General features: G+C 47.3%; 1 protein-coding gene across 1 annotated transcript; it reads right to left on the bottom strand.

The window, feature by feature from the left end:
• Window positions 1–563: 563 nt before the first annotated feature.
• On the bottom strand, window positions 564–21403 carry LOC138371178 (neurofilament heavy polypeptide-like). The gene is made up of 6 exons (XM_069336014.1): window positions 21221–21403; window positions 20079–20198; window positions 13767–13907; window positions 13165–13407; window positions 1457–2183; window positions 564–1414 (listed from the first exon to the last, which is right to left on the bottom strand). The coding sequence occupies exons 1-6, from the start codon at window positions 21401–21403 to the stop codon at window positions 564–566; spliced, it is 2265 nt and encodes a 754-aa protein (XP_069192115.1).
• Window positions 21404–22246: the final 843 nt, after the last annotated feature.

The raw sequence follows: 22246 nt of genomic DNA, 5'->3' as shown, positions 1-22246 counted from the left end.
TTCCTCTTCATCTTATTTTCCTCTAGAAGAATTTTCGCTCCTGTTTCTATCTTCATTTCTTTGAAATTATTTTTTTTTTAAGACCATTTCTGGTCCAGTTCACTTTGTGGGTCATCTTTACGATATATTACCTGATCAACCAGGCTGTGACTCATACGTCAGGCTGCGAGCAGCCGCGTCTAACAGCCTGGTTGATCAGTCCAGCAACCAGGAGGCCTGGTCGACGACCGGGCCGCGGGGACACTAAGCCCCGGAAGCACCTCAAGGTAACCTCAAGGTAAGGTAGGTTCTTGTGTGGGACTGCGTCGAGTGCTCTCTGACAGTCAAGGAATGTGCAGTTGGCCCGACTCTCTTGTTTGATGTCTGCCATTTAATAAATTTTCAAGCAGAACTTTACGTCGCTGAATTCGCGCTGGTGTTTGGGTACAAAATGCAGCTGTATTAAGGGTCCTGCAATGTGTGCGCGCGCGCGCGCGTGTGTGTGTGTGTGTGTGTGTGTGTGTGTGGGCTTTCGTACGTGCACACACACACACGCGCGCGAGAGAGTTGTTGGTGTACTTGTCCTATTCAAGAGCCGAGGACGGGCTCTTGTCCACGTCAAGAGCTGAGGACGGGCTCTTGTCCACGTCAAGAGCCGAGGACGGGCTCTTGTCCACGTCAAGAGCTGAGGACGGGCTCTTGTCCACGTCAAGAGCCGAGGACGGGCTCTTGTCCAAGTCAAGAGCTGAGGACGGGCTCTTGTCCACGTCAAGAGCCGAGGACGGGCTCTTGTCCACGTCAAGAGCCGAGGACGGGCTCTTGTCCACGTCAAGAGCCGAGGACGGGCTCTTGTCCACGTCAAGAGCTGAGGACGGGCTCTTGTCCAAGTCAAGAGCTGAGGACGGGCTCTTGTCCACGTCAAGAGCCGAGGACGGGCTCTTGTCCACGTCAAGAGCCGAGGACGGGCTCTTGTCCACGTCAAGAGCCGAGGACGGGCTCTTGTCCAAGTCAAGAGCTGAGGACGGGCTCTTGTCCACGTCAAGAGCTGAGGACGGGCTCTTGTCCACGTCAAGAGCCGAGGACGGGCTCTTGTCCAAGTCAAGAGCCGAGGACGGGCTCTTGTCCAAGTCAAGAGCCGAGGACGGGCTCTTGTCCAAGTCAAGAGCTGAGGACGGGCTCTTGTCCAAGTCAAGAGCCGAGGACGGGCTCTTGTCCAAGTCAAGAGCTGAGGACGGGCTCTTGTCTAAGTCAAGAGCTAAGGACGGGCTCTTGTCCAAGTCAAGAGCCGAGGACGGGCTCTTGTCCAAGTCAAGAGCTGAGGACGGGCTCTTGTCCAAGTCAAGAGCTGAGGACGGGCTCTTGTCCGGGTCAAGAGCCGAGGACGGGCTCTTGTCCGGGTCAAGAGCCGAGGACGGGCTCTTGTCCAAGTCAAGAGCTGAGGACGGGCTCTAGTCCAAGTCAAGAGCCGAGGACGGGCTCTTGTCCAAGTCAAGAGCTGAGGACGGGCTCTTGTCCGGGTCAAGAGCTGAGGACGGGCTCTTGTCCAAGTCAAGAGCTGAGGACGGGCTCTTGTCTAAGTCAAGAGCTGAGGACGGGCTCTTGTCCAAGTCAAGAGCCGAGGACGGGCTCTTGTCTAAGTCAAGAGCCGAGGACGGGCTCTTGTCCAAGTCAAGAGCTGAGGACGGGCTCTTGTCCGGGTCAAGAGCTGAGGACGGGCTCTTGTCCAAGTCAAGAGCCGAGGACGGGCTTTTGTCCAAGTCAAGAGCCGAGGACGGGCTCTTGTCCAAGTCAAGAGCCGAGGACGGGCTCTTGTCCAAGTCAAGAGCCGAGGACGGGCTCTTGTCCAAGTCAAGAGCCGAGGACGGGCTCTTGTCCAAGTCAAGAGCCGAGGACGGGCTCTTGTCCAAGTCAAGAGCCGAGGACGGGCTCTTGTCCAAGTCAAGAGCTGAGGACGGGCTCTTGTCTAAGTCAAGAGCTGAGGACGGGCTCTTGTCCGGGTCAAGAGCCGAGGACGGGCTCTTGTCCAAGTCAAGAGCCGAGGACGGGTTCTTGTCTAAGTCAAGAGCTGAGGACGGGCTCTTGTCCGGGTCAAGAGCTGAGGACGGGCTCTTGTCCAAGTCAAGAGCCGAGGACGGGCTCTTGTCTAAGTCAAGAGCTGAGGACGGGCTCTTGTCCAAGTCAAGAGCCGAGGACGGGCTCTTGTCCTAGTCAAGAGCTGAGGACGGGCTCTTGTCCACGCCAAGAGCCGAGGACGGGCCGTCACTGCTATTCTCGACATATCATCACAAGTCATTTTCAAAGGCTAGGTAGCCTGTGTCTCCTCTTCCCTGTGGGGGCTGGACTGTTTGTGGAGGACCACTGGCGTGCCCTAGGCGTCCCCACAACCCCTTTCCCCACTCTAGCCTCTCCCCCTCTATCCCCTCTCCCTACTCTACCCTTCCCCCCGCCCCCTCTCTCCAACTTCGGCCCACCAGGAGCGCACTAATGACTCCCGGAGAGTAAAAACCCTACTTATGGACAATTATCACTGAAGACGAGTAATGGGAAATTGTCCCCCTTGACGGAATGTGGGACTTTGAAGAGACGTGCTTCTTCTTCCTCGGGTTGATTTCGTGTATGCAACTTGCTGCGTTGATTTCCTTTGTTGCAAACGTGTTTTTGTTTTCTCTGAGATGCCCCACTTGTGTTGTTTTTACTTGTGTGTGTGTGTGGATATATATTATACCGTAAGAGAGAATGTTTCTCGCTTTTTATTGTGTTTTTTTAGTGTTAGTGTTTTGATATTTTTAGTGTTGTTTGTCGGGATATTTCTGGTGATTATCTGGTTTTGTGCCTTGAGACCCTTGATGGGCTTTACTGTTTGTGCATTGTCATCAGCCTTGAGAGAGATGATATTGTCATGTCTGTGTATTGAGATCGTTGGGGCTGCCAGTACCCAGGTTGGCATAGACGACATTGGTCTCTTTCAGCGAGTCTTCGTTTGTGTCGGGAGAGATCTTCGTGAGTAAGTGGATTGATGAAGATTAAGCCACCCAAGAGGTGGCACGGGCATGAATAGCCCGTAAGTGGTGGCCCTTTTGAGCCATTACCAGTATCAAGAGCTGATATTGGAGATCTGTGGAGGTTGGACTGCACCCTGCGTGACGGGAGATGTCTCCCGTGGTGAGTAAGTTGGCGGTCTTCTTGGTCTTATAGCAAGATGACCGCAGTGGCAGTGTGAGGTGTGAGGTTGTGGCATGAGGCTGGTGGTGTGGCGTGTGAGGCTGGTGGATGGAACACAAGCCAGGCCAGCTCTATGCACCACCGACCTCTCCCTCTCAACGGAGTGATCCTGCCATTTCCTTCCCACACTCCCTTCCTCTCGTCTTCCCTCCCACCATTCCTCCATCTCACGTCCCCTCTCTCTCCCCCGTCCCTCCTCTCCCACTTCGCCCTCTCACTTCGATTTAATGAGGCTGTTTGATTATGTAAACCGCAGGTTCAAGAAATAAATTAGTCCAATTGATTTAGGAAGCTGTAAGCGTCGTAGTCTTAATTACCTCCTGCAGGAAGCTGTCTCGTGTGTTTACCGCGCCATTAAAGAAAACGTATTTGCTTCATTGGGACTGTAAGCGTCCGTCTCTAACTTTCCAATCACCGTTATTCATGCTTAACTGGCCAATTTAAAACAATACTAATCTAGATCGTAATTCCAATATATATTGCTAAACGCTGCCATTAAATCACTTGTTTTGATGCTGGTGCTCTCTGAATCACATTTAGCGTGGGAATGGCCCAGGAGGATAGCGTGTTGAAGATAGCAGTTCTGTACGTAGCTATAGAATATTAATTTATACATACGGATATGATGGAATGGCTGTGTTTGTCTGTTCAGAGTATAAGTCAGACGCTGGCCTATTATACTGTAGTTTGCAAGAGGACACGTGGGGGGTATATATGAGTGTGATGGTCCAGTCATAGGTCGGCCCCAGTGCCATATTTTAAGAAATGTCGGTATCTTTAGCGATCCCCCCCCCCACTCCCCCGAAAGAGAGAGAGAGAGAGAGAGAGAGAGAGAGAGAGAGAGAGAGAGAGAGAGAGAGGTGACAGATTAGATGAGACGGTAGAGAAGGATGGAGGGTGGAATGTCAGAGAAGGGGGGGGGGAGGGAAGAAAGGGATACTGGATGAAGATGTGTGTAAGCTCTATCTTCTCCCTCTATCTCTACACACTCTCTCCCTCTCTCTCACTCTCTCTCTCTCTCTCTCTCTCTCTCTCTCTCTCTCTCTCTCTCTCTCTCTCTCTCTCTCTCTCTCTCTCTCTCTCTCTCTCTCTCTCTCTCTCTCTCTCTCTCTCTCTTCCCTCCTTATTTACCTCTCCTCCCTCCCTATCTTCTTCTCCTCCCTCCCTCTCTCTCCCTCTCTCTCTCCCTCTCCCCCCCTCCCTCTCCCCCCCTCCCTCTCCCCTCCCTCCCTCTCTCCCTCCCCCTCCCTCTCTCCCACCTTCCCTCCCCCCCTCCCACCCCCCCCCCCTCCCAGCCTACTCCCCCCACCACACAGAAGCCGCTAGTCTCGTGTCGTTTGGGTTCTCCGTTGCAAAAAAAAACTTATTTCACTGGAGGCCATTAACCAGCCTCAGTTCTGCCCCTATGATGCTCGGCTGTGATGGCCTCGTGCTGCAGGGCCCCTGGTGGTCCAGCAGGGGCCCCCACTCTCGCCCTTGGTGCGCCCTCTCATAGGGCCCATTGTGGCTCGCCCTCTCCCTCGCCTCCTTTCTCACTCTTCCCTCGACCAAACTTCTTGACGAATTCCGCATTGCTGGCCGTTACACCTGGTGACACCTGTTTGGTGACACCTGTTTGGTGACACCTGTCTAGTGACACCTGTCTAGCGACACCTGTCTAGCGACACCTGTCTAGCGACACCTGTCTAGCGACACCTGTCTGGCGACACCTCTCTTGTCCACTCAAGATAATGGAAGTGGCTGGCGAAATTGACGTACTGTTCCGTTTTCTGTTTTTTTTTTGGGCGGGAAGAGGTCTTCTGGTAGGTTAGGTTAAGGGGGCACTTTAATACGAGAGTTTCTTGACGCTGGGACACCTTACGAAGACAAGTTGCTAATGTGCCTTGAGGCGTCTCCGACTCCCTCGCTTTGAGGGAGTCGGAGTCAGAATTCTTCGTCTGGGACGAAGAATTCTCTTTTTAACTTCCTTGAGTTCGAGCCAAAACGCTTGTGACGGGTCGTCTGGATCTTTCGTCAATCTTATTAGATGTCAAATGTTAATTTCCTCTTCTGTATAGATCTCGTGATAATATATTAAAGATGGTGGTGGGGATTTAAGGTGGGATTACTTCTTAAACCTGGGATAGATTAATCCGTTTACAATAGCGTGGATTTTGGGCTGTGTGTAAATTTACTCCTCGATTGATTTACTCGTAAATTGATAAGTTGTAAAAGTTGTAAAAGAACTGGCAGCAGGCGCGGTTGTTTAGGCCTAATGGGGGAAGTGGCAGTCAGGTTATCTTGAGGTTATCTTGGGATGATTTCGGGGCTTTAGTGTCCCCGCGGCCCGGTCCTCGACCAGGCCTCCACCCCCAGGAAGCAGCCCGTGACAGCTGACTAACACCCAGGTACCTATTTTACTGCTAGGTAACAGGGGCATAGGGTGAAAGAAACTCTGCCAATTGTTTCTCGCCGGCGCCTGGGATCGAACCCAGGACCACAGGATCACAAGTCCAGGACTGATTTTTGGGGTTTATTTTCCAGTTGATGGTCCTTTCTATAACCTGAAAGATACGCTGGTTGATTGACTAACGTGTTGATTGTTCAACTGCTTCATTCACTCATTAACTGGTTGACTGATTTATTGACCCGATTGACACGTGTATTATCTGACTGTATTTCACTATTTCATTATTTGAATTGATTAATTAATCCAATGACTAATTGCTTGTCTGGTTAAGTGAGGTTGCCGGGTATATTTCAATATACAAAAGTTGGTACCAGAGGAGCCGGTCGGCCGAGCGGACAGCACGCTGGACTTGTGATCCTGTGGTCCTGGGGTCGATCCCGGGCGCCGGCGAAAAAACAATGGGCAGAGTTTCTTTCACCCTATGCTCCTGTTACCTAGCAGTAAAATAGGTACTTGGGTGTTAGTCAGCTGTCACGGGCTGCTTCCTGGGGGTGCAGGCCTGGTCGAGGACCGGGCCGCTGGGACACTAAAAAGCCCCGAAATCATCTCAAGATAACCTCAAGATAAGTATCCCACAGTACCGATAACCAGGATGCAACCTTGCATAGCTGCAACCATGCAACACAGCAACCATGCAGCCACACAGCAACCATGCAACACAGCAACCATGCAGCCACACAGCAACCATGCAACACAACAACTATGCAGCCACACAGCAGCAATACAGTGCTGTGACCATGCAACCATGCAATGTTAGCTTTTGTTTTGCACTCCTGAAAATTCTCGCAACTGACACGGTAGGCGAAGCGAGAAGCTTTACACTCTTTTTCCGCGGTGGGCCTGTTTACTCTGGGGGCCCGGTCACTTTGAAGGGCCCGGCCACTTAATGCACGGGCCATACCAAGAACTTATCATGCTGGCCACTTACAAACTCTGACTTGCCGGCCAATCAGAACAAAGATTGGCCAACCACTAAGCAATCTTAACCTATAAGCCAATCTGTGTTTAACTTATTGAAAACTCAGACCTCTAGCTAACGTTGGGACATCTAGATTGGTAAACACTCAGAGTGGCTTCGCTGCTCTGAATGCTTCGTTAGCTAGCCATTCAGAGAACTTAGTTTTCATGAATAGAATACTACCATTAAGAGGTAAGGAGGAGTGTACGGGCTCGGAGCGCTCGGAGAACAGTTGAGAACAGCTTCACCTCTGGCCTGTGAAGCCCAATAGCTTCTGGTTAGAGGATAGACGACACCCCAAAGAGTGTTCCATCCTCCTGAGTCTTGAGACGGGCCCTGTGGGATCGAAGGAGCACGGGGGGGGAAAGAGCCTTGTCCCTATCCGTTCGTCTATTCCTGGTTGGAAATATATGACTTAAATCACACTAAAATGTGTGTGTGTGCTGTGAGTGTGAGTGTGAGTGTGTGTGTGTGTGTGTGTGTGTGTGTGTGTGTGTGTGTGTGTGTGTGTGTGTGTGTGTGTGAGTGTGTGTGTGTGTGTGTGTGTGCACCTCACGAAGAAGATCAATGTCTGCTTCTCACCAGAAGATAAAGATCTGTGAGCTCCGGAAGCACCTCAAGGTAGGTAACCTCGGGGTTAAGAGGAGCTCAAAACAGGAACATTTACAATTAGAAATCACATGGCAAATGTTGTAGACCCAGGAATTGCTGTTGTTTTTTGAGATTTGAATGGAAATAGGTAGATGGTGGCGGTGGGAGAAGCAACCTGCTCTCGCACAAGACAGCACATATATGACTTATTGCTTATAGTCTTTATTTCGCTTATAAATAAGTATATATGTGACACATTCGAAGCCATATTTTTTTTTTTCAAGGCACTAACTTTTTCTCTCAGTTTTATTAAACAATAGAGATTTTATACAAAATTTGACAATATCCTGAGTTACTTTACAATTTGTTTAAATATTTTAGTTTTGTTTTATTATTTTTATAAATCTGTAATATCAATATAGGTATAGGTTCAGTACTAATTGTAATATCGTAACATACTAAGAAGGTTAGGTTAGGTCGGTGTTTTCTATTCAGCTTTTCAAGGTAAACTCAAATATTCATAATAAATTAGTATGTCACATATGCATATACTTATTCATAAGCAAGATATTGACTATAGGCAAGTGCGAGAACGGAGAACATACAGGGTGGGTGTGTGTGTGTTGTGTGTGTGTTGTGTGTTGTGTGTGTGTGTGTGTGTGTGTGTGTGTGTGTGTGTGTGTGTGTGTGTGTGTGTGTGTGTGTGTACTCACCTAATTGTACTCACCTAATTGTGCTTGCGGGGGTTGAGCTTTGGCTCTTTGGTCCCGCCTCTCAACTGTCAATCAACTGGTGTACAGATTCCTGAGCCTACTGGGCTCTATCATACCTACATTTGAAACTGTGTATGGAGTCAGCCTCCACCACATCACTTCCTAGTGCATTCCATTTATTAACTACTCTGACACTGAAAAAATTCTTTCTAACGTCTCTGTGGCTCATCTGGGTACTAAGTTTCCACCTGTGTCCCCTTGTTCGTGTCCCACCCGTGCTGAAGTGTGTGTGTGTGTGTGTGTGTGTGTGTGTGTGTGTGTGTGTGTGTGTATTGTGTGTTGTGTGTGTGTGTGTGTGTGTGAGTGTGTGGGGGGGCAAGCAGCAGACCGTTACTGCTTCACCTCCCAACACCACTTGGGCAGTTTGGAGGAAAATTAAACTTTTTTTTTTATCGTCCCTCATATATAACTTGTGTCACTTATCGGGCTAAAGGAACCGACAGTTTTCTGAGCACTTGAGATATTTTTTGTTTTTCCTGCAAAGTTTTGCATTTGCTTGACTTGTATAAACATCAGAGGTCCGCGGTTGTTCAACACCCTCCCAGCGAGTATAAGAAATATTGCCGGAACAACCGTGGACATCTTCAAGAGAAAACTAGATAGTTTTCTCCAAGGAGTGCCGGACCAACCGGGCTGTGGTGGGTATGTGGGCCTGCGGGCCGCTCCAAGCAACAGCCTAGTGGACCAAACTCTCACAAGTCAAGCCTGGCCTCGGGCCGGGCTTGCTTGGTGAGTAGAAGAACTCCCAGAACCCCCTTCAATCAGGACTTTCTTTTGGTATATAATAAATTTATAAAGTGCTCGAAAATTTTAACACAATAAATAACATGTGAAAAATTGACTTGAAATCTAGAAAATGCTGTAATAGATATTATCTCCGTTAAAGACTCGGTCCTACAGCATTTAATATGGAAAAATAGCATCTAATAATACTTCACCAAGAAGCCAAACTAGAAATACTACATACAGGTAAGACATCGCCCCAATAGTCTTGCGACAGATCTCAGCCAATAGTCTAGTTGGAACGAAAAGGGGCAAGACTTCCTCTTCAAGAACAATGAACAAATTACCAGGGACATTAGGAGTGAGGATACTGATAGTTCTGATCACATAGTTATTAAGGCCCAGACACATCTTAATAGATGAACAAATCCACAAGGGCCGTGACGAGGAGTCGAACCTGCGTCCGAGAGCATCCCAGACGCTGCCTTAATCGACTGAGCTACGACATGGTCAAAAGGATCCATAGTTTGTTCATTTGAGGCATCACGTTACTGTGATTTCTGTTTGTACATCATAATAGTTGTATGGCTCTTGAAGGAGATAACCAGAGGAATGGATTAGTTAAAAAAGCCACTTTGCACAATACCTGGTTGATGGGGTTCTGGGAGTTCTTCTACTACCCAAGCCCGGCCCGAGGCCAGGCTTGACTTGTGAGAGTTTGGTCCACCAGGCTGTTGCTTGGAGCGGCCCGCAGGCCCAATAATACTATTGACTGGCCCCACTCAGCGCTCAAGCAGCAAACATCCAGAGACAAACAAACAAAAAATGAAGATGTTGCTTGCGGCTACGTTGAAGACTCTACAGAAGAAGGAAAGTGACAAGCAAAATGCTCGAGCAAGCACTATTATCTCAACGGTGTACAACTGAAGTAAACTTTTAGTGTTTACACAGAAAAATGAGACGGAGGTCTTGGGGTACACGTTGACCACCAGCTGAGGCGAGCACGCCAGACTCAAGAATCTGCGTCAGAATACCACACAAGAGATAAGAAAAATTGCTTTTCAGATGTGCATAATCGAAATAACAAATCTTCACTATTATTAGCAGTTTACTTACTGAAGAAGCCATATTGACTTCCATCCATATTGAGATATTCCATATCTCTGGAAACACAAACCGAAACTGTCTCTATTTTCCGCTTGTTACAACTTGTAATAAAGTTGTTACATCTTGACTTAACGTTTTTATGACTTATTAGAACGTTGTTACAACTTGATATATTGGTTGTTATAACTGGTTAAAAGGTGTTAAAACTTGTTCGAAAGTTGTACCAACGTCGTAGTTTCGGTGTGTTTGGCGGGATACATTTAACATTTTGGATGACAATGAAAATTAGCCAAATCTTAAAAGACCAGAGTGAGGCCATGTTAAGCATCCCCAATACACAACACGAAAGTACAAGATCCGGACAAGTTAATATCAGATATATTGTCCTCAGCTCTGACACTATATCTAATATTAACAAGACCGCAGCAGATTCTGAAAGATCAATTTATAACATTATGCACTCAGCCCTCAGGCCTTGAATCCCGGAACATCTTATTTATAAAGAAATGCAAAGACTCTGAGGCGTGAACACTCAGTGTAGTGTGAAGACAAAGCGTGAATACCAGAAACACTTAAATCAACAGATATTGCTCCAGACATAAATAAATTGTAAGAGAGATTGAGCCAAATCTCCAGTTTAAGGGGAACAGTGAACAGTGAACAGTGAACTTCACAGCACAGGTCAGCGTGGATTTAAAGCGGGAGGATTTTGCCTTTCCCAATTACTTAACCACTATGGCAAAATCACGGAAGCATTTAAAGTAAAAATGGTGGATGTTATATACACAGACTTTATAAGTGTTTGATAAATATGATCATAGGAACAAATGCACAAGGGTCGTGACGAGGAGTCGAACCTGCGTCCGAGATCATCCCAGACGCTGCCTTAATCGACTGAGCTACGACATGGTCAAAACAGTTGAAACCAGAAGTTGTACCTAACTTACTTGGATCCTTTAGCCTCTGCGAGAGACAAACCAGGGTTCTACACAACTCCCTCCATGCATGAGAGTAATGTAATGTAATGACCATAGGGTCACATTGTTTGATTAATGTAGCCCATGAAGAATCCTTGGATTTGAAGAACCTTCTAATCCAAGGATTCTCCCGACATTTCAGATCATTGTACTCCCCCCCCCTGTCTTGAGTACTGCTCGGTACTCGCTCTTCCTGTCAGAGCAGGAGTAATTGCTGAAATAGAGGGGAATATAGAGAACATATACGGCTCTTATATACACAATAAAACACCTAAACTATTGGGACCGTCTCAAAGCTCTCAAAATGTACTCTATTGAAACCAAACGAGACAGGTATCAAATAATATATACATGGAAGATACTGGAGGGCCAGCTCCCAAAGTTGCACAGTAAAGTTCTTTCGCACCAGAACCCGACTGGTGCAAAAGCTGAGGTAGGAGATGCAGAAGAGTTCCAGTACATAGCCTAAGCTACTCTATCCCTTTGAGATGTATTTTTTCTTGTCTCAATAAACATACTTGAACTTGAAGAGTTCCAGTGAAGAGTTGAGGTGCCAATACGCACAATAAATGATGTATGAGCGTCAGAGGCTATTCAATATCCTTCCAACAAACATGAGGAAATATTGTTGAAGGAAAATAGACGTGTTCAAGATACAATTAGACCTAATCCTGCAAAAAAGTACCGGATAGACAACCAGGCTGTATTGGATATGAGGGCCTTCAGGCCGCTCCAAGCAACAGCCTGGTGGATCAAATCGTTACAAGTTAAGCCTTGTAAGGCTCTCTGAAGCCACAGGCTTCAGAGAGCCCCAAACCCCCCCAAAAGACCTCGCGCACCCTTCAAAAGGGAACTCTCTAAGCTCTCTTTAGAGCACTCAATTTATAGTCCACCCAGAGAGCCCGAGTTACCGGCCACTGAGCCCAGCTTCACCAGCCCGGCGGCGCTGCCATAGTCAAGATGAACTGAACAGATCGCATTGACGGTGGCGTCCCTCAAGGCGTTAAGCCCGTGTTGTTCTTCCCATCGGGCTGCAATCACCCTCACTCAACGACACATGATGCACAGGCTGGAATTGGCTGCCCGGATTGACCATGATATAACCAAAGCGTTTCGCTCCCTCCTTCCCTACCCCCCCCCCCCTCTCTCTCTCCCGGGTCAAAATGTCATGATTTAAAATGACTCAAGAAATTGGGGGATATTGAACTTTAGATGCTTCGATTTTTTGGGGGGGTTTTGGAGAGGGGGGGGGGAGAGGGGATTTTTGTCTGGTATATGTATATCTGAGAGTAATCATGTTTCAGATGGTAATGGGAACCTTTTTTTTTCAACAATTATTGGTATCTTAGGAGTCATTTTTTGCTTTTTTAATCGTAATAGATTTTGAATCCAAGGCTTTTGTCCTTTTTTGTTATTTCTGCTGATGATGTATCTTATCCCTCTGGAATACGCGCGTGTGTGTGTGTGTGTTTGTGTGTGTGTGTGTGTGTGTGTGTGTGTGTGTGTGTGTGTGTGTGTGTGTGTGTGTGTGTGTGTGTGTGTGTGTATTTGTGTGTGTGTGTGTGTGTGTGTGTGTGTGTGTGTGTGTGTATTTGTGTGTGTGTGTGTGTGTGTGTGTGTGTGTGTGTGTGTGTGTGTGTGTGTGTGTGTGTGTGTGTGTGTGTGTGTGTGTATTTGTGTGTGTGTGTGTGTGTGTGTGTGTGTGTATTTGTGTGTGTGTGTATTTGTGTGTGTGTGTGTGTGTGTGTGTGTGTGTGTATTTGTGTGTGTGTGTGTGTGTGTGTGTGTGTGTGTGTGTGTGTGTGTGTGTGTGTGTGTGTGTGTGTGTGTGTATTTGTGTGTGTGTGTGTGTGTGTGTGTGTGTGTATTTGTGTGTGTGTGTGTGTGTGTGTGTGTGTGTGTGTGTGTGTGTGTGTGTGTGTGTGTGTGTGTGTGTGTGTGTGTGTGTGTGTGTGTGTGTGTGTGTGTGTGTGTGTGTGTGTGTGTGTGTGTGTGTGTGTGTGTGTGTGTGTGTGTGTTTGTGTGTGTGTGTGTGTGTGTGTATTTGTGTGTGTGCGATAGAGAGAGAGAGAGAGAGAGAGAGAGAGAGAGAGAGAGAGAGAGAGAGAGAGAGAGAGAGAGAGAGTTCATGAACGTCTACCTAGCAAGGAACACGTGTCCACGCGTATATATATAGTATATTGATGGTTATATTTACATTTGGGTGCATAAGAAGTTAAATAGCAGCATATTTTGTCGACTGGGTGGATGCGTTGGTGCGGGCGCGCGTGCGCATGGAGGAGTGGCGGGAGCGGCGGCCGGAGGACTAGGGGGGGGGGAGGAGGAGGATGGTGGGGGGGGGGAGGGGGAGGCACCTGCCATCGCCGCCATCGTTGTCACACGAACATTATCTCTATTGAATCTTGCAGCAGCGGTGGGCTTCTGCAATGTTGCATTCCTTGACGTCATTACCGGGGGCCCTCCGGCCACCTCAGGTCGTTCATACACTGCACTCCCGCTAAGGCTTGTGCCCTTGTTTACCGCAGATGACAACACCTCGTCGTCCGCAGGAAAGAGGGACACATCAACCAAGCTATAATGATGGATATAGTCTGCTACGGGCTCACCATAGACCGTGCTACTTGGAACCTTTTAAGTTCCGAGTTACTGAATCTATAACAACAGTGATGGATATATCAGATCGAGACAGGTGTCTGATGTCTTAAAACGGGTGAAAGTTTATCTCGCGAAAAATTAAGAAAATTGTTGTGGACTTTTTTTTCTAGATTTATTATCATATAAAATTTCTATGTTGGAGTTAAAGTCATCAAACGTCGACTTAACGCCATATGGTGGAAATACTGATAATTAAACTATTCAATTTCCTTCTTTATTCAAACTAGAAATGCTAAATGTGGTTATTCTCTTCTATGTAAATGCAAATCCTCAACAGTTTGAGGACCAACTTAAGGAAATAGAATACTGCTTAGTGAAGCTGACAGACCTACGTATAACACTATCTTGCTTAATGGCTTCAACTTAAAGCTTCTAAAATCGGGAAAAAATGTGTCAGATATACTTATATCTGAGAACCCCAGGAAGCAGTGTAAATGAACATTCATCCTCTTACGGATGTGCGACAGACTTGCCTTAAACATGCATATAGTACAATCAAGTAGAAAATAAAACATGCCAAATCTTATTGTCACAGTGATGAACTGGGGCCAGATTCACGAAACATTTGCGCAAGTACTTATGAACGTGTACATCCTTTCTCAATCTTTGACGATTTTGATTACATATATTAAACAGTTTACAAGCATGAAAACTTCCCAATTAACTGTTGTTATTGTTATAAACAGCCTCCAGGTGCTTCGGAGCTCATTAACTGTTTGATAATTGTAAACAAAACCGCCAAAGATTGAGAAAAGATGGACAGGTTCGTAAGTACTTGCGTAACTGCTTCGTGAATCTGGCCCCTCGTTAGGGACAATGATTACAAATACGGAGGAGGAGAATTCAGCTAATTCAAATTTAATTATAAACTGATTAACGAGGAACAAATGAAGACTTCACAGAAGTAGCCTGCTAAGAACTGCTTGATAATGCAAACCTAAATAGGTGCCTCTATAAAATAGGTGCAGGAGCACCTCCAATTACGGGCTCACCATAGCCCGTGCTACTTGGAACTTGTTCAGAGTAGCTGAATCTATAACAACACCACCACCAGCAATATGCTCAGGTCACATGCCACTAAACATGATGCAAATTGGAACGAGGATGGATGACATCCCTTCCACGGATGAAGAAAACGAATGCCGGGACACGCCATTCTATGTCAAGAACGACAATGAAATCTATGTAGAAAAGTAGAAACAATCGACCTTAGGCTAAAAAAATTATAACAAATCTAGAAGAGATACAAAGAACAAAAGGTCATCTGTGCAGTACAGAAGAGCTCAAAATAGTTTATCTCCTACGCAAAATCTAGAAAAAGAACTTCATCTAGCATTAAGCCCTTGCGTTAGGGCGATGGGCCCTTACACATTACACACGGAGATCACACTAACGTGATGCATCAAATGAACAAATCCACAAGGGCCGTGACGAGGATTCGAACCTGCGTTTGGGAGCATCCCAAACACTGCCTTAATCGACTGAGCTACGACAGGGTAAAAAAAAGAGTTGAAATCGAAATTCTACTGAACTTACTGGATCCCGTAGCCTCTCCTTCCCTTCACATTCATGGGCCCTTCACAGATGACAGCAACAAAATGAGTGAAATACTGAGGCTACAGTACGATTCTGTTTTCAGTGAAATTGAAATTGAAATAAGTTTATTGAGGTAAAATACACACAAAGGGATGAGGTAGCTCAAGCTATTCTCACCCCGTTCAGTACTACGTGTTAGTACATACATAGACACACATCACAAATAAACATGTTACCAAACATTCTGAGAGATAAACATATACATTTCCTCCTTCACAAGTAGTATGGTATCAGACGTACACACAAATACTTTTATGACGTTTTCAGTGAGGTCCTCAACACATTGAAGATTAATGATACAAATGAATTCTTCATGAATGTGACACCAACATCGAACCATATATCAGATGTCACCTTCCCTAACCTCACTGGACTTGGTTGTAGCCATAGACACCAGCACGACCAGGCACTCCACGTCAGGTTGTGGTTTATGGGGCCTCGTAGCCTGGTGGATAGCGCGCAGGACTCGTAATTCTGTGGCGCGGGTTCGATTCCCGCACGAGGCAGAAACAAATGGGCAAAGTTTCTTTCACCCTGAATGCCCCTGTTACCTAACAGTAAATAGGTACCTGGGTGTTAGTCAGCTGTCACGGGCTGCTTCCTGGGGGTGGAGGCCTGGTCAAGGACCGGGCCGCGGGGACACTAAAGCCCCGAAATCAACTCAAGATAACCTCAAGATTATGGAATTTTATACTCATCAAGGATTCCCCCCCAAAAAAAATATCACCGGCCCTAACCATAGTTTGGAGACCGAGCCTAGAAGCTGTTGTTATCACCGACATATGACATTAGAAATCGCGCCATCCACAAAGGAGGTAGTAAAGAAAATGCCAAAAAATTAGTCCGATAGCACTAACACCACACATCATAACAATTTTGAGATGAGTGGTTATCTTGAGTTGATTTCGGGGCTTTAGTGTCACCGCGGCCCGATCCTCGACCAGGCCTCCACCCCCCCCCCCCAGGAAGCAGCCCGTGACAGCTGACTAACTCCCAGGTACCTATTTACTGCTAGGTAACAGGGGCATAGGGTGCCCATCGTTTCTCGCCGGCGCCCGGGATCGAACCCGGGACCACAGGATCACGTGTCCAGCGTGCTGTCCGCTCGGCCGGCCGGCTCCGTGGTAAGAAGTAAAATCACAAAAGACATGGGGCCAGATTCACGAAGTAGTTACGCAAGCACTTACGAACGTGTACATCTTTCCTCAATCTTTGACGGCTTTGGTTACATTTATTAAACAGTTTACAAGCATGAAAACTTACCAATCAACTGTTGTTGTTGTTATAAACAGCCTCCTGGTGTTTCGGAGCTCATTAACTGTGTAATAATTGTAAACAAAGCCGCCAAAGATTGAGAAAAGATGTACAGGCTCGTAAGTGCTTGCGTAACTGTTTCGTGAATCTGGCCCATGAAATCACAATGTCTTCATAACCCTGAATAACAGAGCAGGGCGCTCTTGCCTCACACAAAACACTCCACCATTTTGACTCGGCCTATCAAAATGTCAAAAACAGGTGTTGACAAATGTGACCTTAGTGTTATTGCGCATAAAATACCTTCGAAAGGAATTATTGGCAAAGTAAGAAAATGGATCCACAATTTCCTATTAGAACCCAGAGTATAATAGTCAAGAAAGTATGATCCGGATTATCCACCTTGAGAAGCTTAGTCCAAGGTACTGTGCTTGCTCCAGTGCTTTTTCGCATCCTCTTATCAGGCATAGACAATGACATGAACTACAGGTATCATCCTTTGTAGATGGCACTAGGATTTTCATGAGAGTAGACAACACAGAAAGCACAACAAACCTCCAAACTGAAGTAAATAGTCTTTTTAATGGGCCACAGAAAAAGACATGATGTTTAACAAAGGTAATGTTTTTGGCCTGGCCTTCAGCACTACGGTAAAAAATATCAAAACGAAAACTAGTATAAAACACAACCAAATCACACAATTGAAAGTATTTTGGAGCCTCTGTTGTGTTGTTAGGCTTCATATTCTAGTACCCGGAGCCTCTGTTGTGTTGTTAGGCTTCATATTCTAGTACCTGGAGCCTCTATTGTGTTGTTAGGCTTCATATTCTAGTACCCGGAGCCTCTGTTGTGTTAGGCTTTATACTCTAGTACCTGGAGCCTCTGTTGTGTTGTTAGGCTTCATATTCTAGTACCTGGAGCCTCTGTTGTGTTGTTAGGCTTCATATTCTAGTACCCGGAGCCTCTGTTGTGTTAGGCTGTATACTCTAGTACCTGGAGCCTCTGTTGTGTTGTTAGGCTTCATATTCTAGTACCTGGAGCCTCTATTGTGTTGTTAGGCTTCATATTCTAGTACCTGGAGCCTCTATTGTGTTGTTAGGCTTCATATTCTAGTACCCGGAGCCTCTGTTGTGTTAGGCTTTATACTCTAGTACCTGGAGCCTCTGTTGTGTTGTTAGGCTTCATATTCTAGTACCTGGAGCCTCTATTGTGTTGTTAGGCTTCATATTCTAGTACCCGGAGCCTCTGTTGTGTTAGGCTGTATACTCTAGTACCTGGAGCCTCTGTTGTGTTGTTAGGCTTCATATTCTAGTACCTGGAGCCTCTGTTGTGTTGTTAGGCTTCATATTCTAGTACCTGGAGCCTCTATTGTGTTGTTAGGCTTCATATTCTAGTACCCGGAGCCTCTGTTGTGTTAGGCTGTATACTCTAGTACCTGGAGCCTCTGTTGTGTTGTTAGGCTTCATATTCTAGTACCTGGAGCCTCTATTGTGTTGTTAGGCTTCATATTCTAGTACCTGGAGCCTCTATTGTGTTGTTAGGCTTCATATTCTAGTACCCGGAGCCTCTGTTGTGTTAGGCTTTATACTCTAGTACCTGGAGCCTCTGTTGTGTTGTTAGGCTTCATATTCTAGTACCTGGAGCCTCTGTTGTGTTGTTAGGCTTCATATTCTAGTACCTGGAACCTCTGTTGTGTTGTTAGGCTTCATATTCTAGTACCCGGAGCCTCTGTTGTGTTAGGCTGTATACTCTAGTACCTGGAGCCTCTGTTGTGTTGTTAGGCTTCATATTCTAGTACCTGGAGCCTCTATTGTGTTGTTAGGCTTCATATTCTAGTACCTGGAGCCTCTATTGTGTTGTTAGGCTTCATATTCTAGTACCCGGAGCCTCTGTTGTGTTAGGCTTTATACTCTAGTACCTGGAGCCTCTGTTGTGTTGTTAGGCTTCATATTCTAGTACCTGGAGCCTCTGTTGTGTTGTTAGGCTTCATATTCTAGTACCTGGAGCCTCTGTTGTGTTGTTAGGCTTCATATTCTAGTACCTGGAGCCTCTGTTGTGTTGTTAGGCTTCATATTCTAGTACCTGGAGCCTCTGTTGTGTTGTTAGGCTTCATATTCTAGTACCTGGAGCCTCTGTTATGTTGTTAGGCTTCATATTCTAGTACCTGGAGCCTCTATTGTGTTGTTAGGCTTCATATTCTAGTACCTGGAGCCTCTATTGTGTTGTTAGGCTTTATAATCTAATACCTGGAGCCGCTGATGTGTGAGACTCCACATACACCTGAGCTTGCAGCCTCTCCGAGCACGACGCAGTATCCCATACACTATAGATTTAACCTGACAAGGAAAATTTGCACAAGAATTTCGTTGATGAATGATAAATCAAATAGTTCATAATGTTTTTAACATGTATATCTGATTCTCCAAAATAACGTTATTTTCATTATAAAATTTCTGGTATTTTCATAGAGAATCGACGTCGTCTGTAGGGCATTTAGGGTCTTTGACCCCCTTATAGGAAGGAGAAAGGAATTGAGATGGGGGGAGGAGGATGCTGGATGCTTATGGAGGCCTGGCAACGTGGGTCAGCATGGGTCACTAGTATTAATTTGGGGCTTTGGGGCATGAAAGTGCGAGGCCTTGTGTGTTGATAAGGGTGATGGCGAGGTGGGTGCAGCGTGGACCGGTGGAATCTGCGGTTGTGTGAGGGGGGCGGTGCAGACATCGGGTCCTATCATGAGCAATGCGAGTTCCCTGATTCCCTCCAGTCAACCGAGGCTGGCGATGGACCTTGTTGCCTGACTGCCTGCCAGCCTGCCTGCCTGCCTGCCGCGCCCTTGCTTCACCGGCGTCTTCCAGTCCAAGATGGTCTTCCAGTCCACGAGGACCACTACGGGCTCACCATAGCCCGTGCTACTTGGAACTTTGTTCCAGGTAGCGATTCTTAAACAACAACCACGAGGACCTTCACGTCCAATACGGTCTAACAATGATCTTCCAGTCCAAGACGGTCTTCCAGTCTAGAACATTTCCAATCTTGAACATTCCAGATCTTACCAATCTTCATATAGCGAGGTGATTATGAGTGGAAAGTAATTATCCACTATGAATATATAGCCGTTGAAAATGAGTGAAGGAACAGTGCTCAGCCACTTGGACCAGCGAGCATCGAACTCCGACCTTGCAAGAAGCAGGACCGGCGTTGTACCGACCAGTCTAAGTGGCTGCCACTCTAGATCATACAAGTCATATGTTTAGCCATAGAAGCTTTGGGTTTTTGTAAACCACAGCCATCACCAAGAATAGTATATCAGTCAGAAGCAGTCGCTTCTAACAGCCTGGTTGATCAGATCACCATCCAAGAGGTCTGGTTAGAGACCGGGCCGCTAAGACATTGATTCTCGGAACCAACACAAAGCTAAACAAGACTGGGTGTATGAAATCTCTCAGTCCAGTAAAGGGATTCTGGACGATGCAGGATATAGCAGTGAAATGTTAAAGTAGTGAGGGGGCCTGACCAGTGACAGGGCCAGACCAGTGACAGGACCAGAGCAGTGACAGGGCCAGAGCAGTGACAGGACCAGAGCAGTGACAGGACCAGAGCAGTGACAGGACCAAAGCAGTGACAGGACCAGAGCAGTGACTCGCTCCTGGGGAAGTGTGATACTGTCAATCAATTCATAAACAGTATGGGATTACTCGGTAGCCTCATTACATAATTGCATGTGTTACGTGAGGCCGCGCGGAGGATTGTTCGCTGGGCGAGGTGGTCCTCCACCTGCTTCCTACCCTAACCTCTCCCACCTCCTCCTTCTCCTTCTCTTCTTCCTCCTCCGCTTCCTTCTTCTTTCCCTGGGTGCGTGTGTACGTCTGATGGTGACAGATGGACCGCAATGAGGCGATCTCCGTCGGTGGCTGAACATGGGTTCTGTCCCTGATTTACTTGTAAGATTTCGGGAAGCAAGGAAGAACTGCTTCACTGCCCCCGGGGTGGAAGCAAGGAAGAACTGCTTCACTGCCCCCGGGGTGGAAGCAAGGAAGAACTGCTTCACTGCTCCCGGGCAAGTGAGGTTCAAGACAATTTTCAGCCTGCTCCACCTTCTCCATGATCTGCTGCCGGGGTTACTGGAGGACAGGTGTCGCGCTGATGAGTCTGCTGTTATTGCTGTTACCGCGTCTGCTGCAGCTGCTGCTACCACGTCTGCTGCTGCTGCTACCACGTCTGCTGCTGCTGCTACCACGTCTGCTGCTGCTGCTACCACGTCTGCTGCTGCTGCTGCTACCGCGTCTGCTGCTGCTGCTACCACGTCTGCTGCTGCTGCTGCTGCTGCTACCACGTCTGCTGCTGCTGCTACCGCTACCGCGTCTGCTGCTGCTGCTACCGCGTCTGCTGCTGCTGCTGCTGCTACGACGTCTGCTGCTGCTGCTACCGCGTCTGCTGCTGCTGCTGCTACCACGTCTGCTGCTGCTGCTACCGCGTCTGCTACCACGTCTGCTGCTGCTGCTACCACGTCTGCTGCTGCTGCTACCGCGTCTGCTGCTGCTGCTACCACGTCTGCTGCTGCTGCTACCACGTCTGCTGCTGCTGCTACCGCGTCTGCTGCTGCTGCTGCTGCTACCACGTCTGCTGCTGCTGCTGCTACCACGTCTGCTGCTGCTGCTACCGCGTCTGCTGCTGCTGCTGCTACCACGTCTGCTGCTGCTGCTACCGCGTCTGCTGCTGCTGCTACCACGTCTGCTGCTGCTGCTACCACGTCTGTTGCTGCTGCTGCTGCTGCTACCGCGTCTGCTGCTGCTGCTGCTACCACGTCTGCTGCTGCTGCTACCACGTCTGCTGCTGCTGCTACCACGTCTGCTGCTGCTGCTACCGCGTCTGCTGCTGCTGCTACCACGTCTGCTGCTGCTGCTGCTGCTACCACGTCTGCTGCTGCTGCTACCGCGTCTGCTGCTGCTGCTGCTGCTACCACGTCTGCTTCTGCTGCTACCACGTCTGCTGCTACCACGTCTGCTGCTGCTGCTACCGCGTCTGCTGCTGCTGCTGCTGCTGCTACCACGTCTGCTGCTGCTGCTACCACGTCTGCTGCTGCTGCTACCACGTCTGCTGCTGCTGCTGCTGACATAGTTCTGCTATATATGTGTGTGTGTAAGTACCCAGATGTACTCACCTAGACGTGCTTAAAGAGACAGACTGGGCTCCTACTCCTCGCCTTCCGACCCTTTTTGGTTGACTGCCTCGGCTGTATCCTCACGGTTTTTCTTATCATATTTACACTTAAAATATAGAATTTAATTATATCCAACGACCTGTTCCCCTTATGACTCACTTGAACAATGCTTCTTTGCCAGTTCCCTGACAAACTTTGTATTCCGTTGTCATGTCCCGTTGATCTCGCCTCTCCGGTCTCCGGTGTGATATGGTTAGGTTCCCTTCAATTCTTTGTCGTAGCTCAAACCCTTCTGCTCAAGAAGAAGACTTGTGGCATGTCTTTTGACTTATCCCTTTCCCAGGCCAGGGTTTCCATGCAGGAGGCTGCATAGTCCAATGTAGGTCTTACGTAGGTTGTGTATAGGACCCGTGAGACCCCTTTCTCCAAGTTCGTCAATAGGTACGCTGGCCAATATGACACACACGCTTTGATCATCAGGCTGTTAGTGAGTGCTTCTGGCATTAGATTTGGGAATGTGTCTGCTCCCAGATCTTTCTTCTCTTTTCACATATCCATACATTAAAACATTGATTGTAACCATGATATATATGTGCTTCAGCCTACAGTTTAGACCTATTGTCTTATGTATGACCCTCTGTCCTGCGTGACAGTGAATACCAGCATTATCCTCACTTTAATAAGACTATCAAAATCCTCAGATTAGGCAAAATTGTAATTAATTTTGTCAATAAAGATGTTAATAATAATAACCTTCTCTTCAGAAGAGAGAATCTGTCTACCCTCTATGGTGCCTCA

The sequence above is a fragment of the Procambarus clarkii genome, chromosome 35 (genome assembly GCF_040958095.1).
Source record: "Procambarus clarkii isolate CNS0578487 chromosome 35, FALCON_Pclarkii_2.0, whole genome shotgun sequence".
Taxonomy (NCBI): Eukaryota; Metazoa; Arthropoda; class Malacostraca; order Decapoda; family Cambaridae; genus Procambarus; species Procambarus clarkii.
Note: the sequence above shows the minus strand (reverse complement) of the source record. Positions and strands in the feature narration are given on the sequence as shown.